Genomic DNA, 15,000 nt, shown 5'->3' with positions numbered 1-15,000 from the left:
AAAAGACATTTTGGGCCACAACAATCTATAAAAAAGGCCGCGAAATCCTGGAAGGACCATTCCAATATGCATCTTGCACACTACTTTGCACTATTACTTCTTGTACTCTACATCTCACTCCACGTGTACTTGTCTTGCTATTATGTCTTATTTGTATATTTGTATTTTTGTATATTATGTTGATATGTGCCTATATGTATATTGTTGTCTCTATTGTACAGTATGTGTCTATATCACTATTTAGTTGTCTGTTTACTACATGTCTATTTGTTGATTGTATAGAGAGTTAACACCTACCAAAGTCAAATTCCGTGTGTATGTAAGTATACTTGGCCAATAAATCTGATTCTGATTCAGATAGAGACGCTCCAATCACGTCCCAGCACATGCAACCACACACGCTTGTTTCTTAACCCCCAGTCGTCCTCTGTCCGCTGCTGAACCGCCATCATGCCTTGCTCCAGGGCACGTCAGCATCACTCTGCTATAGTTCCCAGTCTCAGGGTTGTGAGTGGATGTCAGGTCGAGTCTCGTCGTCCCGGTCGCTTCCCTCGCAGACACGCTGATTACATTTGGGAAACGTTAGCGACAAGCATTTACTGCCACAGGCAGCCGGCGGAGCGATAACGTGACGCGACGGGAATCTGATCCTGTTGTTATCTGCACTCACTCAACTCTCTGAGTGAGCCCGTCTGTTTCAATTCATTTTTGTATTATTAGTGAAGGCAGTGTTACAACAGCGACATATGACACAAGCATAATAATACGTAGACAATACATAAATGCATGTATAGACAGTGACAGACAGTAAAGATAATAATATAAAATAGTCATATATGATACTGTCATACAGTTTTGAGAAATGTTTTTTCCTCTTTAAAAAAGAAACGTTCCACATTTGAATAGGGAAAATCATTTGCTCTCACAGTAAGAAATGCTTACACACACACACACACACACACACACACACACACACACACACACACAGACACACACACACACACACACACACACACACACACACACACACACACACACACACACACACACACACACTGCAGAGAATACATGTTTGCATGTTCAAGCATCTCTACACAACCAAAGGGAAAGATAGAGCACTTAATGCTCCGGGTCATCTCTGTACGACAACAAAGAAAGCCGACATGACGTGTGTGTGTGTGTGTGTGTGTGTGTGTGTGTGTGTGTGTGTGTGTGTGTGTGATGGTGACACCAGCATGCCCAGGAGAAAGGCTCGGGTTCAGGCTTAAGCTACGAGAGAGAAATGACTCCAGGAAGCTTCACTTCGAGATTATACAGAACAAGAGATCCTTTTAATGTGTACTTGTGTACAGTGTATCACAAAATGGCGCCTCTTCAGTTCTTCAGTTCTTCAGCTCTTCAGGTGCCTCACCTGGCACCAAAAACAGTTTCAAAAGCGTTCGGGTTTATTTCCGTGAAATGCAGCCCACTGAACGTGCAAAGTAGTGTTGCACGGCCTATTTCTCTCTTACAATGTTTTCAGAAACACGTTTCAGTGAACTATCTTAGTACAATATGAGATCGTATTCTGAATGAGTCGCCATTAATGGTTGAAAAATCCCAAATCTGGAAGCAGCAGCCAGACCCACGTGACGCGTTCATCCAATCAGCTCCCGGTTTTCATTTTTTGGGAGCGACAATACAGATTAGTGTAGACTCGTCTCTTCGGTGTGTTCTGAGGCACTTTTTTGACCAACTCGGGGAGACTGATCAGTCCAACTGCCTTTACTGCCGACGGTCGGCCGTCGGCCTGGTGTGTAGCTGCCTTTAGTCAACCTTCTTCTCAGTTTGAGGTTTTCCTGGCAGCAGTTTTACAGACATCTCTTTAAAAATGGTGGCCTTCTGGGCCGCAGGGGGATATGTTGTTGCAATAGAGAATGGACAACATTGGCTGCAAGGCTTCCTGGCAGGGCGTGATGTAAAAAGAATAATAGTGGAACTGCTTGATGTGTAAATAATCTACAGTTCTATAGCAAGTTTGCCAAATCAAATCAATTTAAAATATAATCCAAGTTCTCCCTCTGTCTCTCTGTGTCTCGCCCACAGTGTGCGTGGCGAGGTTTCAGTGCTGCGACATCGACACGACCGCAGGTCTGGGTCAGACCTGGTGGCGGCTGAGGAAGACCTGTTACCAGATCGTAGAGCACAGCTGGTTCGAGACCTTCATCATCTTCATGATCCTCCTCAGCTCCGGAGCGCTGGTCAGACACACACGCATGCATGCACACACGCGCACACACACACACACACACACACACACACACATACGCACACACACACACATACGCACGCACGCACGCACACACACACACACACACACACACACACACACACACACACACACACACACACACACACACACAGATATACGCACACACGCACACACAGACGCGCACGCACGCTCGCACGCACACACACAGACATACGCATGCATGCACGCACACACACGCATTTACGGACGCTCACACATACACACACACACGCATTTAATGACGTACACACACACACAGACATACGCATGCACGCACACACGCACAGACATACACACACACAAGATTACACACATTAGAGATTGGATCTAAAAGGCGCTCTCCCCCCCCAGGCCTTCGAGGACATCTACATCGAGCAGAGGAAGGTGATCAAGGTGGTGCTCGAGTACTCAGACAAGATCTTCACCTACATCTTCATCCTAGAGATGTTGCTCAAATGGCTCGCCTACGGCTTCAAGAAGTACTTCACCAACTACTGGTGCTGGCTCGACTTCCTCATCGTCGATGTAAGTCACTGATTGGTTGATTGATTTGTTGGTTTAACGGTCAATTAAAATGTTTATATGTTTTAGTTCTGATTGATTATTTGATTCATTTAATGACTCAACAGCAGGCCGGCCAGTAGTTATCTGTCCGTGAATCTGGGGGGAATGTAGTAGTAGTAGTAGTAGTAGTAGTAGTAAAAGTATGATTATTTTGAAGAACTTTTACTTAAGTACAAGTACAATTACGGGTATAAAAACCTACTCAAGTAAAAGAAAAAAGTAGCAGATTTAAAATGTACTCAGAGTAAAAGTAATTTAGTTACTTTTACTCTGTTTTTTAGTTAGTTAAAGTACTTTTTAGCAGCAGCGGAGGGGGTGGGGGGGTTTTACTTTTTTATATTTATACTTATTTAATTAGTCTTTTGCACACAGATTTGAAAAATGACTCTAAAAAATAGAAGTGCACAAAAATCTTCTCACAGTAACGTGTGTAATTGTAAAACGTTCCACCTCTGCTCAACAGTTACGCTGATGACAACATTATTTATATCAACGGTGATGTCTTTACAGTGTTACGTGTGTTACTGTAAAAGCAGTATACAGTTAGGTACTGTAAATGTGAAATACGCCAGTAAGTCACCGTAAAAACCCTTGGAAATGTCTAACAGTGTAGTTTTCTTGTTGCTCTGTATCTCGCTCCGCTGCAATAATGCAATTCTATAAATAAAAGGAGAGAGAGACTTAGAGCAACAAAGAGAGAGAGAGAGAGAGAGAGAGAGAGAGAGAGAGAGAGAGAGAGCTTCAGGCCAAACGATCCTAAGTGGCTTTTTAACCTCTGCACACACACACACACACACACACACACACACACACACACACATATATACACACACACACACACACACACACATATATACATACACACACACACACACTGAGTCAAAGATGTGTATATTTGGACACACTCACACTCTTTCACTCTTCTGGGCGAGATTGTGTCGAGGTAATGCAACACACTCACACAGTTCAGATGCTTTGAGTCTCTCTCTCACTCTCTCTCTCTGCTTTTCTGGGTGTTTTCCGCCTGGCCGTCTCCATGGAGGCCGCTGTGTGTTTTGACGTTTTTATTTGACTGCAGTGGCCTGAGGAAAGAGACGAGTTGAGTCACGGATGTCTAAGAATGCAGGTCTGAGACCACGAACGGAGCAGAGTGTTATCTATAGAGACAGAAAGACTAACTTTATTGATTACTTAAAGCTGCATTTGTTTGTTTTTAGCCACTAGAGCAGTTGTTCTCAACCTGGGGGTCGGGACCCCCAAGGTGGTCGCAAGGAAATTTCTGCGGGTCACCAGATAGGTGGAGAGAAAAAAATGAAATAGCATATTCTAGACTGGGGAATGGTTTTTACTAAGGATGCACCGAAACCAGATTTTTGGGGTTCGGCTGAATATCGAATCCACTGGTTGAGGTTCTGCTGAATCCTGAATCCCCTGGTTGAGATTCTGCTGAATCCTCGTCCCGTCCTCAGTCCATGAACACAGTCAACACATTAATGAAGTAAACAGTGACTGTCCTTCCTTTGCCGTACCTGAAGTTGCTGCATTCTGGCTGCTGTCTGTAGATTCCTTCATGCTCAACTCATATTCTTCCAGATGTTTCATACCAGATGTTGTAACAGCGGTGATGTTGTGTATTGTTTAGGGTCCTCGCCACCACCAGACTAATCAGCATTGTTAATTGAACATGTAGCTGGACTTGAATGGCCTTCTTTTGACTGAAAGTACTGCCAAACAACACTTTTTCTGCTCACCAGTTCCATTTCCACTTCCTCTCAGCCTGCTGCATTGAAGCTCCACCTACGTAAACACCTTCCTGTAATCAACGGCGCCGTCATCACGTTGACCAGCGTAGCGCGCGGCGTGCAAGCGTAGGGTTCGGTCGGAAAACATTCTAAGGTTCGGCAGAAACTGAACCCCCTCAAAAAGCCCAATATTCAGCCGAAGCCGAATCCTGGATTCGATGCATCACTGGTTTTTACATTACTGTGTGACTTTGGTACCTGGAACACAGAGAAGGGTCTGAAGGTGGGTCGGTGGAGAGAACAAGTCACAAAACACAAAAAATCTACAGAGCCTGGAGCACATTGGACAGGCATTTGCCAGAACTGCCAGATTACCAGTCCACCTATGCATACAGGGATAGTAGTATACAGATGTTAAAGGAACACACCGACTTATTGGGACTTTGTCTTATTCCCCGTATCCCCCAGAGTTAGATAAGTCCAAACATACCCTTCTCATCTCCTTGCGTGTTGTAACTCTGTCTGACACACCCACCGCTAGCCTAGTTTAGCACAGATCCTGGAGGTAACCGGCTCCATCTAGCCTAGCTTAGCACAGATCCTGGAGGTAACCAGCTCCATCTAGCCTAGCTTAGCACAGATCCTGGGGTAACCGGCTCCATCTAGCCTAGCTTAGCACAGATCCTGGAGGTAACCAGCTCCATCTAGCCTAGCTTAGCACAGATCCTGGGGTAACTGGCTCCATCTAGCCTAGCTTAGCACAGATCCTGGAGGTAACCGGCTCCATCTAGCCTACTGCTCCCAATAAGTGACAAAATAACGCCAACATGTTCCTATTTACATGTTGTGATTTGTATAGTCACAGCGTGTACAAATAACAAGGTCACATGACACACAGACATCTTCTAACCGTATACATACTGGGAACTATATTCTCAGAAGGCGAAGCACTGCTACTTCTGCTACTTGGGTGGAGTTGGAGTAATAATCACTCCTTCTGAAAAAGTCCAAGTAAGTCGGCGTGTTCCTTTAAAACATAATAAAATATATGAAATGCTGGTATCGGATCAGTTCTCGGTATCGGCCAATATGCAGAGTTCAGCTATCGGGAAGCAAGAAATGGTATCGGACCATCTCTTGTAGGGAGTGAGGACAGTGTTTATGGTATGGAAATATTTGAGAGAATTCTGTCCGTTAGATTTGGGGTAATGTCTAAATAAATGTCTGACGTTGTAGATCTCAGTGTTGGGTCTCCTGGCTCAGTACATCTCTATGGACCACATCACGACCATGCGGGTGCTGAGGACATTCAGGGCTCTGCGGCCTCTCCGGGCCGCGTCCCGCTTCGCTGGTATCAGGGTAAGAACCGGCTGAAATCACCTTGGAGCGCCACCCGAGCCAACCAAGCCGAGACCTGCTGCTTGGGTGTTAAATAATCAAGTGTACATGTGTGGGGCTTAGCTGGCTGGAGAGAGTTTGATTTTAAGATGCTTTGATCAGAGGGAATATCTCAGACTGTTTACGATACAGCTGCAATATTTTACTGTTAATCCTCCATCATATTGCTTGACTTTTACCTTAACTTAAAGGGTAACTACCATTTTTTTCAACCTGGACACTATTTTCCTATGTTTTTGTGTGTAAGTGACTGATGGGAACAACAATCTTTGACATCGGTCCAGTATGAAGCGAGATCTCTGCAGTCGGCACTCAGCGAAACAAGCTACAATATAAGTTAATAGAGCATTTGTGCAGCTTGTATTTACCTTCACAAAACTGCTCATTTTGCCGCTGACAGGCTCAGGTTATTATTCTAAGTGTCTGACAACATTATGGAAAGGATCCCTACAGAGATAGACCTTTAAAACCTCTTTGAGACCTTTCTGTTTAACCAGAAACAGCTCTGAAGTCGCTAGCGCTAAACCCACCAGACTCCATTTAAAAAAACAATACTTTTAGCGTGTGTAAAGTCAACATATTTTCACATGTAAATCAGTACACTACGTGTTTATTTCAACCAAAACTAGAGCTGTGATGGTTGGAAAAGTGGAAAGACGACCCAAAACGGCTTTTCATAGTTTTATTTTGTTATTGTCGACTTTGAATGAAGTGTGTTTTACGATGCTAAAATTACTGTTTATTTACATGGAGTCTGGTGGGTTTAGCGAACGTGATTTCACGGATGTTTTTATGTTATAAAAACGGATCTTACTCAAACATTTGCATAATCATCATGAAAACATTAATAGGTCATGTGACAAGGGCTGGAAAGATTATCTTTCCACAGAACCGTATAAAAATAAAGTGCAATACACTCATAATAAACTTCAACAAAGAAAACCTTTCTGTTCACAGTTTTCAGATAACAGGAAACAAAACAGAAAAAAGTGCAATACACCATTTATTTCCTACAGCAACAAGTGCTCTACAGCACTCTAAAACCTTCATCAATCAGCCTCTTTTCTTACAGAGTAAACCGTAATGATCTATTTCTCTTCCACAGCTGGAACGATGGAGTAAATTCAGCTTATTTGGGCGTCAACCTAACACATTTTTTTCTTCCACAGAGTGCTTCAAACTTTGTTTTTTCATCCAAAACAAAACTTAAAGAGTATAAAGAAGTAGCAGCACTAACTTTACTCCCTCATATTTTCTTCCTCTCCTGCAGGAGCCTTGAGTCGGCTGATAATCTAACTCACACGCCTCTTGTCTCTCTTCTGATTGGCTGGTTCCATCGTGGAATCAGCCGTCTCCCGCTCTGTCTTTTCGTTAGACTAGAAGTTTAACTGTCCGGCTTTCTCTCTTCTGCTTCTCCTCCTCCTCCTTCGGTCTTTTCCATCTGTCTCTAACCTTTTCCTTCTCCTCTCTCTTTCTGCATCTCTCTCTCTCCTCCAGGTCTCGTTGGTCAGTTTGGTGGCCAACACGTTGGGTTATTCCGACTTTGCAGCGATCAAATCCCTGCGGACGCTGCGAGCCCTGCGGCCCCTCAGAGCCCTCTCCAGATTTGAAGGCATGAGGGTAAGAGTCAGTATTAATAAAACCGGCACACCTGGGCAGCAGTGGAGGATGTATTCAGATCCTTTTACTGCAGTAAAAGTACTAATAACACACAGAAAAAAATACTCTGTTACAGTAAGAGGCACGCGTTTAAAATGTTCCTAACGTGCTGCTATTTTTGACGTTTGTGTGCTCTTTTTAGGACACTTTTTGCCGCTATTTCCGTCATTTTTAGTGCTTTTTTTCAACGTTTTTGTCACTTTTTCCGACTGCTTTTAAAATGGGATTTTAACTTTAACTTGGTTTTTACTTGATTTGCTAAACTCTATGATGACTAAGGAAGTTTTTGAGTGACTTTTTTAGGGCTTTATGTCGATAAAAATGCACCAAAAGTCAAAAAAAAAAATGAAAATAAATAAATAAATGTAAAATAAACGTTGAAAAAGCGACATGCAATACATTTTTACACATTCGAATAGGGAAAATCATGAGCTCAGGTCAAAACTGTTTTGTCCCACAGTAAGAAATGCTTACACACACACACACACACACACACACACACACAGGGAGGGTTGTTGTGTGGAAGCAGAAACTTAAAATTTGTCAAAAAGTCAGTAATTATGCAAGACAACATGCCTCTAAACGCCCGCACACACACGCACACACACACACACACACACACACACACACACACACACACACACACACTGAGGAGAATATATGTTTGCATGCTCAAGCATACATAACCAAAGGGAAAGATAGAGCTCTTAATGCTCCGGGTCATCTCTGTACGACTACAAAGAAAGCCGACATGACGTGTGTAAAATAGTATCTAAAACAGCAACAACAACGTTGAAAAAGCGACATGCAATACATTTTTTCAATGAAATACAAGCATGTCAATAAACTCTACATGTCTGGCCCTGAATGTGCCAGTGAGTTTGACACTGTAAGGGATGATGAATATGAATCAAGCGCTCCCCCGTTTGTCACATTCAAACTGTATTTTGATGCCCAGGTGGGTTAGTTTTACGTTGTTTTATGCTCTAACATCTCGCCTGCTGTTTCAGTGTTTTCTGCTCTCTGATTGGTTCGTCTCGTTACTTCCTGTCAGTGTTTTTTCCGTTCACCTTTGACTTTCATCCTCCTCAGAGGTTTTCTCTTTCAGAAAAACAAACTCACAAATGTCTCTGTGGTGTTAAAAGTATCAGTATTTAAGCGTTGCATGTCCGTAAGAGGAAACTCGTCTCCTTCATCATGCAGTATTACTGACAGCGGCTCGGAGTCAGCGTCCTGCACTAACCTAGTCTCGCTTTGCCAGACCTTCCTCCTCCACAGCACTGCAGAGGAAGGTCTGACTAGTCCACACAGCATTCTGGGATGGGAGAAAAACGTGCTCTGGTTTAATGGAATTTCTTTAAACCGATCACAATCGTCTTGGGCGGCGTAAGCGCCGGACGGAGTCACGGTGCCTCTGCAAAAAATCGGCAGTGGTAGCAGCAGCTCCTGAGTGTGTTGATTTCAAAGGGAGAAGTGAGCGTAAAACAACCCGTAGTCACCAAAGTAAATATTGGACCCATTTTTCAACTTGCATATCTCCAGAACATTCTGACACTAAAATGGCATTTTCAGAGAGACACATCAGGAGAAAATTAACATAGTTAGAGACCTGTTTCTGTCTCAGGAACAAACTCTCACCAGATCTGGCAACGCAGAGAAGCTAACATCAGCTAACATCAGCTAACGTCAGCTCACGTCAGCTCACGTCAGCTAACGTTAGCAAACGCCATAAAAAATATATATATATGTATGCAGCAAAGAGAGAGACGTCAGAGCCCGTCTACGGAGAGAGCCTGTTATTATATATTATTATATTAGACATTCTCTGGAGACGTTTTGAGTCAAGGTCAAATGTAAACAAAAAGGTGTGCAGGATGCTGACTCCGGTTCCCTCCCCCCATGATCCTCTTTGCCTTCATTTGTCTGGATGATATGATTATCTCTCATGCTCACTCAGCAGGGGATTCTGGGTAGGAGAACGGCATTGTTGTTGCTGGAGTGTCAGGTCGACCTGACGTTAGCTGACTCAGCTCTCACTCTGAGGAAGCAGGGAGATTATTTTCTACATGAATACAAAATAAGAAAGTCCACTTACACTTTCACTCACACCTTCTGCTGCTGCTCAGTTTGCTCTGAGGTAACACGGATACTGTGTTTACATGCCCAAAATATTCTGGGTTTTGCCAGAGAATGTCTAATAAGGGGAGAACTTCCACTCTCAGGAAACTTCAGGCTTCTGAACTGGTTGCAGTTCCACTCTGGTTCCACTAGGGGGCGCTCACGGACGAGTGCAGAATGAATGGAGGTCTATGGAGCTATACCCCTCAAAATCCACTTTTCTCAGGATATCATTTTTTGTCTAGTAATCTGAATGTTGCATTCGGAAGGGGAGGCTAAGAAAATACACACTGCTGGGTGTTAGATTATTTTAAAGAGGCTTTTTTGTTCTAAAAAGCCTTTTAAAATGTCAATGACGTCATACACATATACGGCCAGAGATACTGCTTTACGGCAAGCTCTGAGTCACTTCAGAGAATGTGGATGCCATCAAGCGGGATCTCTGATCGTAATCAGTCCTTCACTGACCAATCAGCATTCATTAGCAGAATGCTAGCGTGTTATGGGCAACGACGACTCAACCTGTAAGAAATCAAAAGGACATAAGTACTCGTTCATTCAACTGTCGACCTATAATCCAATGAACAGTTGAACTTGCAAAAACTACAATCAAATCTGAGATTTCTCAACAATCAGGCGAGAGAGACAAATGTAGCCGTCTAGCTCCATAGAGTCCCATTCATTTAGCATCTAGCTCCATAGAGTCCCATTCATTTAGCCATCTAGCTCCATAGAGTCCCATTCATTTAGTCGTCTAGCTCCATAGAGTCCCATTCATTTATCATCTAGCTCCATAGAGTCCCATTCATTTAGCATCTAGCTCCATAGAGTCCCATTGATTTAGTCGTCTAGCTCCATAGAGTCCCATTCATTTATCATCTAGCTCCATAGAGTCCCATTCATTTAGCATCTAGCTCCATAGAGTCCCATTGATTTAGCATCTAGCTCCATAGAGTCCCATTCATTTAGCATCTAGCTCCATAGAGTCCCATTCATTTAGCATCTAGCTCCATAGAGTCCCATTCATTTAGCCGTCTAGCTCCATAGAGTCCCATTCATTTAGCATCTAGCTCCATAGAGTCCCATTCATTTAGCCTCTAGCTCCATAGAGTCCCATTCATTTAGCCGTCTAGCTCCATAGACTCCCATGCATTTAGCTCCATAGAGTCCCATTCATTTAGCCTCTAGCTCCATAGAGTCCCATTCATTTAGCATCTAGCTCCATAGAGTCCCATTCATTTAGCACTGGACCGCGATCACCCCCAGTGGAACTCTGATGGAACTGCAACCAAAGTAGGTACAATGGGGCTGAATAGGGAGTGAACAGGCTCTCTGTAGACGGCCTCTGGTTTTACCTTTATTCTGAAAAAGACAATATTCTGATTGAGCTGTTTACACGGCTAATGACAGACAATATCCCACCTATATATACACATATATATATTGTGTGTATATATATATATATATATATACACACAATATCCCATTCCTGTTTAAACATGCAGCCATGCAAAATAGATGTTTCCAGCTGTGGCGGACTTGTTGGATGTGTGAACACATTCCTTCAACCTGTTGATATCCAAGTCTTTGATAATGTTTAACCCTTGTGTTGTCTTCCCGTCGACCATGCAACCTTTTTGATATTCTGCGTCAAAAAATTTTTTCCACGTTTGTCACTTACATCCAAGTTTTTCTTGTCACGTTTTTGTCGATTGTTTTCTGCGCCTTTTGACGTTTTTGCGGGGTTTTCTACACGTTGTTGAAGCTTGTTCTGACATTTTTTGCGCCCGATGCATTTAACCCTCATGATGATTTCTCATCAACAGAGCAACCTTTTTCTGGTTCAAAATGTGGGCGTCTTTTTCAACATTTTTGTCAATTTTTGTAATGCTAGAAAATTAAATAAAACACCCAAATTCAAAGAAAGTAGTGAACTGATCATTTATTTTATTTGTGTAGAGTAATGGTTGTACGGAACCATCCACGTTTTTTATTTTTTTAAATATTTGGTTAAAGAAAACCCAAATTTCTGACCCGAGAACAACAGGAGAGTAGCTGTAGTGTAGCTGGCCGTGCATCTCTACCGCAGCCCTGCAAACTGTCAGCTGCTTGGTTTGTTTACAGTAACCATAGCAAGGCAGAGAGCTGACCGTACGCCGTAAACAGGCGAGAGTCCGTAAACTGTCACAAACAACATGCTGAATACATGTCCTAAGAATGTTTCTACAACCTGAATAATACCATGTCACATGTCTTAATCTGAAAATGCTTTATTGGGAGTATATCCAAACATGTTTACATGACCTGTATCTAATTCAGAATAATGTCATATTGGGAATGCTAGTGGAATATGTAAATGATCATTTAAACATACTCGCTTATCAGATAGATTCTCCAGCCTGCCTCAGCCCTGCAACGTACAGCAGACTTTTAAAACTGGGTTAGGGTTAGTGTGTGTGTGTGTGTGTGTGTGTGTGTGTGTGTGTGTGTGTGTGTGTGTGTGTGTCTGTGTGTGTTTGTGTGTCTGTGTGTGTTTGTGTATCTGTGTCTGTTCATGTGTCTGTGTGCGTGCGTGCCTGCGTGTGTGTGTGTGTGTGTGTGTGTATGTCTCTGTGTGTGTGTGTGTGTGTGTGTGTGTGTGTGTGTGTCTGTGTGTGTGTCTATGTCTGTGTGTGTGACGCTGTGTTGTTTGTGCCGCTGCAGGTAGTGGTGAACGCTCTGATCGGGGCGATTCCCTCCATCATGAACGTGCTGCTGGTCTGTCTCATCTTCTGGCTCATCTTCAGCATCATGGGCGTCAACCTGTTCGCCGGAAAGTTCGGCCGCTGTGTCAACCGCACGGGCCACATCTTCGACTCGTCCTTCATCAACAACAAGTCAGAGTGCGAGGCGCTCAACGACACCTCGCTCTACTACTGGACCAAAGTGAAAGTCAACTTCGACAACGTGGGCGCCGGATACCTGGCTCTGCTGCAAGTGGTGAGCAGGGGCGCAGCGGGAGGGGGGGCTCCAACCCTGAATGTTTTCTCATTCTTAAAGTCTGACACCATCTCATATCTAAAGACAATCATCTCACATAACATAAAAGACTCAAAGGGTCCTATGTTGCACCCGGCGCAGCGCAAAGCCCGACTCAAGTGTCTTTTGCTAGTTTAAGATCAACGCAGTTGTCAGTTTCCCGTCCAGCGCCCATGTTGTTTAAATAGCAAATGCACCTGAGCCCATCTGTGGCCCCATGGGCGTGCTGGTCTTACAGGGAGGTGTGTTCAGGTGCATTCTGGGCGTGCTGGTCTTACAGGGAGGTGTGTTCAGGTGCATTCTGGGCGTATTGCTATCCTGAGGCAGCGGGAAGTGATCGTACCATGGACCAACAAAAACCTGGTCTAAAGTCAATAACGCAGTATTTCATTGTTATTTTAACAGAGCATTAGTAAAATGCTCCTAGGCTCGTGCACAGCACGTGCACACTATGCTTGTTACACACACAGGGACGCACAGCAGCACACACACATGCAGAAGATTACAAATACAATATTACGGTGCAAATCCTCCATCATAACAGCAATGCTCCAAGGTCCAAACGCGCCTGGCTTTTAAAGGGAATGGGAGATGATCTCTGATTGGTTGATTGCATGTTACGCCCAAAACACACCTCTGATTAATGAAGACACTAAGTACAACCCTTTTGAACCATGCGCCCGGCACACGGACCCTTTTTTCTGGTCTTTTCTGGGCCAGGCGCTTCACGCCGTGCTCTTAGATCGTTAAAATAGGGCCCACAATGTTTAAAGACTGGGGACAGTTTGGTCGACATAAAGCCCTAAAAAAGAGAGCAAAAAAAGTTCCTTAGCCATCAAAGAGTTTAGCAAAGCGAGCAAAACAATGATTACATTTTTAAATGCGGGCTACCACACAGCCGCCTCACAGCAACCGGTTTCACAGCTGGAATATGGAAACTCTCTGCTCCTGTGAAAGTCAGAAACTCCGCCAAATTCTGCTTTGAGTGTCCAGTAATTCCAGTTTGAAAAACAGTTTTCTGTCTTTTTGGTCTGGCCCACAACTAAGCGGACTTTACTGCATTAGCTTGTTGCTCATTATCTGACACATTAGCGTTAAAAGCTTGATTGCGTCCAGTCAGAAGTCTCCGGGACTACTCTAAATGTCTGAATGCTCTTTGATGCTTTTAGCTCGTAGGACGTGCTCTTCACAAATAGATTAAATTAGTTTGTACATGGAGAACAAACCAGACTGACAGTTTTGCAAAAGTTTCCGTAGGATATCATACAACCTGTTGTGCATAAGTTTCCGTAGGATATGATACGACAACAGGTTCTCACTCCCATCTCGTAAAATAAGGACGCTTGGTCAGGTGCCTTTTGTCGTTGTTATTGACGCTAAAAGTCTCCTTTAGCGTTAGTTCGGGACTATTGGCATCCGTTTTGACGCAGTTATGTTAAGGAAATGGTCGTGGGTGGGCTTACAGTTCCGGGAAGAACGGGATGGTTAAAGAAGAAAGCGACTTTAGGAAATGTGACAAGCGGGACACGAACCCTGGTCTCCTGGGTGAAAGTCCTGTGTTTGACCCATCTACCCCCCCAACCAACCTCCCTACGCGGACTTTCGGCCTTACATACTCACTAAACCCCGTCTGGCTGCTGCTCTACCCGGTACGTTCTACAAACACACTGAAGGACGCCTTTTTCATCACTTCAGATGCTGACAGCCACTGTCCAAACGTCCGTATTTTACGAGTTTGGAGTGAGAACGGGTTGGATATGAACTGTTGTTCATAAGTTTCCGTAGGATGTGAACTGTTGTTCATAAGTTTTCGTAGGATGTGAACTGTTGTTCATAAGTTTTCGTAGGATGTGAACTGTTGTTCATAAGTTTCCGTAGGATGTGAACTGTTGTTCATAAGTTTTCGTAGGATGTGATACGAACTCTTGTGCCTAAGTTTCCGTAGGATGTCATTCGAACCTGTTCATGAGACTGCGTTGAAGTAAAAGATGTGAGTACTTCTTCCACTGCCGGCTGCAGATATAACTCCGTACAAAGTGTTTACGGGAAACAAAGAGCTTCAAGTGAAGAAGCAGAGGCACAAAGTAAAGTCCTGCACGACAACTTGAAAACAAATCAAACCCGAGTGTCTCCTCCGCAAACCCGTAGGAGGATTGACTTTTCTGCCTCTCTCCTCGATCCATTTGCTGTCTTAGCCTTAATTTTCCTCCC

The 15,000-nt window shown here is 43.7% G+C and overlaps 1 protein-coding gene across 1 annotated transcript in view; it reads left to right on the top strand.

Annotated features, from left to right (window-relative positions):
• The window catches only part of LOC144537020 (sodium channel protein type 2 subunit alpha-like), a 199,668-nt gene that overhangs the window by 167,572 nt on the left and 17,096 nt on the right, over positions 1-15,000 (top strand). Inside the window, exons 23-26 of the mRNA XM_078280422.1 lie at positions 2,086-2,240; positions 2,642-2,815; positions 7,492-7,614; positions 12,475-12,750. Coding sequence (XP_078136548.1) covers positions 2,086-2,240; positions 2,642-2,815; positions 7,492-7,614; positions 12,475-12,750 — 728 coding nt within the window. The remainder of the gene's footprint in view (positions 1-2,085; positions 2,241-2,641; positions 2,816-7,491; positions 7,615-12,474; positions 12,751-15,000) is intronic.

This window comes from Sander vitreus, chromosome 22 (assembly GCF_031162955.1).
Source record: "Sander vitreus isolate 19-12246 chromosome 22, sanVit1, whole genome shotgun sequence".
Lineage (NCBI taxonomy): Eukaryota > Metazoa > Chordata > Actinopteri > Perciformes > Percidae > Sander > Sander vitreus.
The sequence above is the reverse complement of the archived record's forward strand: the minus strand, read 5'-3'. Positions and strand labels throughout refer to the sequence as shown.